This window comes from Babesia bigemina, scaffold Bbigscaff_63091 (assembly GCF_000981445.1).
Source record: "Babesia bigemina genome assembly Bbig001, scaffold Bbigscaff_63091".
Lineage (NCBI taxonomy): Eukaryota > Apicomplexa > Aconoidasida > Piroplasmida > Babesiidae > Babesia > Babesia bigemina.
This window is the reverse complement of record NW_012237086.1, coordinates 1-2,098: the sequence shown is the minus strand read 5'-3', so window position 1 is coordinate 2,098 and position 2,098 is coordinate 1. Positions and strand designations below refer to the sequence as shown.

At 59.3% G+C, this 2,098-nt stretch overlaps 1 protein-coding gene across 1 annotated transcript; it reads left to right on the top strand.

The window, feature by feature from the left end:
- Positions 1-618: 618 nt before the first annotated feature.
- BBBOND_0001860 (hypothetical protein, conserved) lies at positions 619-942 on the top strand (the record flags this gene model as incomplete). The annotated part of the gene is made up of 1 exon (XM_012915026.1): positions 619-942. One exon carries the CDS (start codon positions 619-621, stop codon positions 940-942), a length of 324 nt encoding a protein of 107 aa, XP_012770480.1.
- Positions 943-2,098: the final 1,156 nt, after the last annotated feature.

Below are 2,098 nucleotides of genomic sequence, written 5' to 3'. Positions count from 1 at the left end.
CTCCAAACGCCTCAGGAGGCTTGACTCCCTTTAGTCCACCCAGTGAGCCCCAAGAGATACCCGTCGCGACTCGAGAGCAGAGCGGGGTTCTTTGCTTCCACTCGAGATGAATGCCTGTCTCCCCGGGTGCGTCTGGAATGCAACCCCGAGATCCCTGTCGCCCCTGGAGAGGAACATTGGCTTCTGGACACAAGCCTAGATGAGGTCTATTGGCCCTGCAGTCACTCGAGAGCAATCCCCAGCTTTCCTTCGCAACTCGAATGGAAGATTGGACTTCCCTGGGCCAACACAAGAGGCATCCTGAATTCCCCGTCGTAACTCGAGAATCCCGCCGCAACTCGAGAAAAACCACGTGGTTCCCCCGTCATCGCAAGATGAAGCCCTTTCCCGCTACAGCGTCTCAAAAGTCCCACGTTAGGAATTGGAGGTCGAAAGGGCACTTGGCACCCTTGATGCGACCCACAAAGTTCCCCGAAATCCCGGTCTCCCTCGAGAGGAACACTGAGGTTTTCCGGCACCCCCTCCTCTGAGCCCTTTCTCCCCTCCTGATCTGGACAGGAGGGTCGACTCCCCTGCTTTGTCTGGAAGGGGTTCCCGACCTTCCGGTCGCACCTCAGGATGAGGCCGGTCTCACGAAGACATTCCAGACGTGGCCTCGTGGGTGGTTCCACATTCCGTAGGACCCCGATTTCCCGGTCCCCTCTTGATAAGAACCCGATGCCCGGACACCTCTCCGAACTCCACCCTGTGAATGAAGTCAACACGAAGGGGCAGTTTTTCCGTGCATCGTTCGGAAAAAACCCCAGGTTCCAAATACAGCTCGACAAGCGGCCTCTCTCCCCGGGGACATCTCGAGAGGCAAGCGGAGTTCCATGCCTCAACCCAAGACGAGGCCTGACTCTCCTGTCCCCAGTCTGCAGGGACCCTGCGATCGGAGTCTGAAATCAGAGGTACCCTGCGGTTCCTGCCTCAACTGGAGATGAGGCCCTCTTCCAATGCACCAAACCCAGTGGAGTCCCGAGAGGCCCCTCCCACCTCCAGTTTCCCTGGCTTCTCAGAGCCACCATGAGAAGCCCCCTGAGGTCACCTGCACAAGTCGAGGGAACCCAGGGTTTCCTGCCTCAACCCGGGAAAGACCTCGAGAGACCTTCTTCAACACGTCTCGAGGCCAGATTCCCCTACCATGGCTCGGGAGCAATGACGCGCTCCCCCTCGCCACTCGCATGGAGACCCGACTTCCCTGGCGCCCCACGAGAGGCTCACTGACCTCGCCGTCGTACCTCGTGAGAAACCGCACACTGGGGCCGCCGCTCGAGAACAACCCCGAGATTCCCCCGTCATCGAGAGATGAGGGCCTTCGTCTCCTGCATGGCCTAGCGACCAATCTCGCGACCTCTCTCCAAACGCCTCAGGAGGCTTGACTCCCTTGAGTCCACCCAGTGAGCTCCAAGAGATACCCGTCGCGATTCGAGAGCAGAGCGGGGTTCTTTGCTTCCACTCGAGATGAATGCCTGTCTCCCCGGGTGCGTCTGGAATGCCACCCCGAGATCCCGGTCGCCCCTGGAGAGGAACCTCGGCTTCTGGACACAAGCCTAGATGAGGTCTATCGGCCCTGCAGTCACTCGAGAGCAATCCCCAGCTTTCCTTCGCAACTCGAATGGAAGATTGGACTTCCCTGGGCCAACACAAGAGGCATCCTGAATTCCCCGTCGTAACTCGAGAATCCCGCCGCAACTCGAGAAAAACCACGTGGTTCCCCCGTCATCGCAAGATGAAGCCCTTTCCCGCTACAGCGCCTCAGGAGAAGTCCCACGTTAGGAATTGGAGGTCGAAAGGGCACTTGGCACCCTTGAGGCGCCCCCACAAAGTTCCCCGGCATCCCGGTCTCCCTGGAGAGGAACACCGAGGTTTTCCGGCACCACTTCCTCTGAGCCCCTTCTACCCTCCTGATCTCGACAGGAGGGTCGACTCCCCTGCTTTGTCTGGAAGGGGTATCACCGACCTTCCTGGTCGCACCTCAGGATGAGGCCGGGCTCACGACGACATTCCAGACGTGGCCTCGTGGGGCTCCGACAATCTCTGTTCCATGAATCCCAGA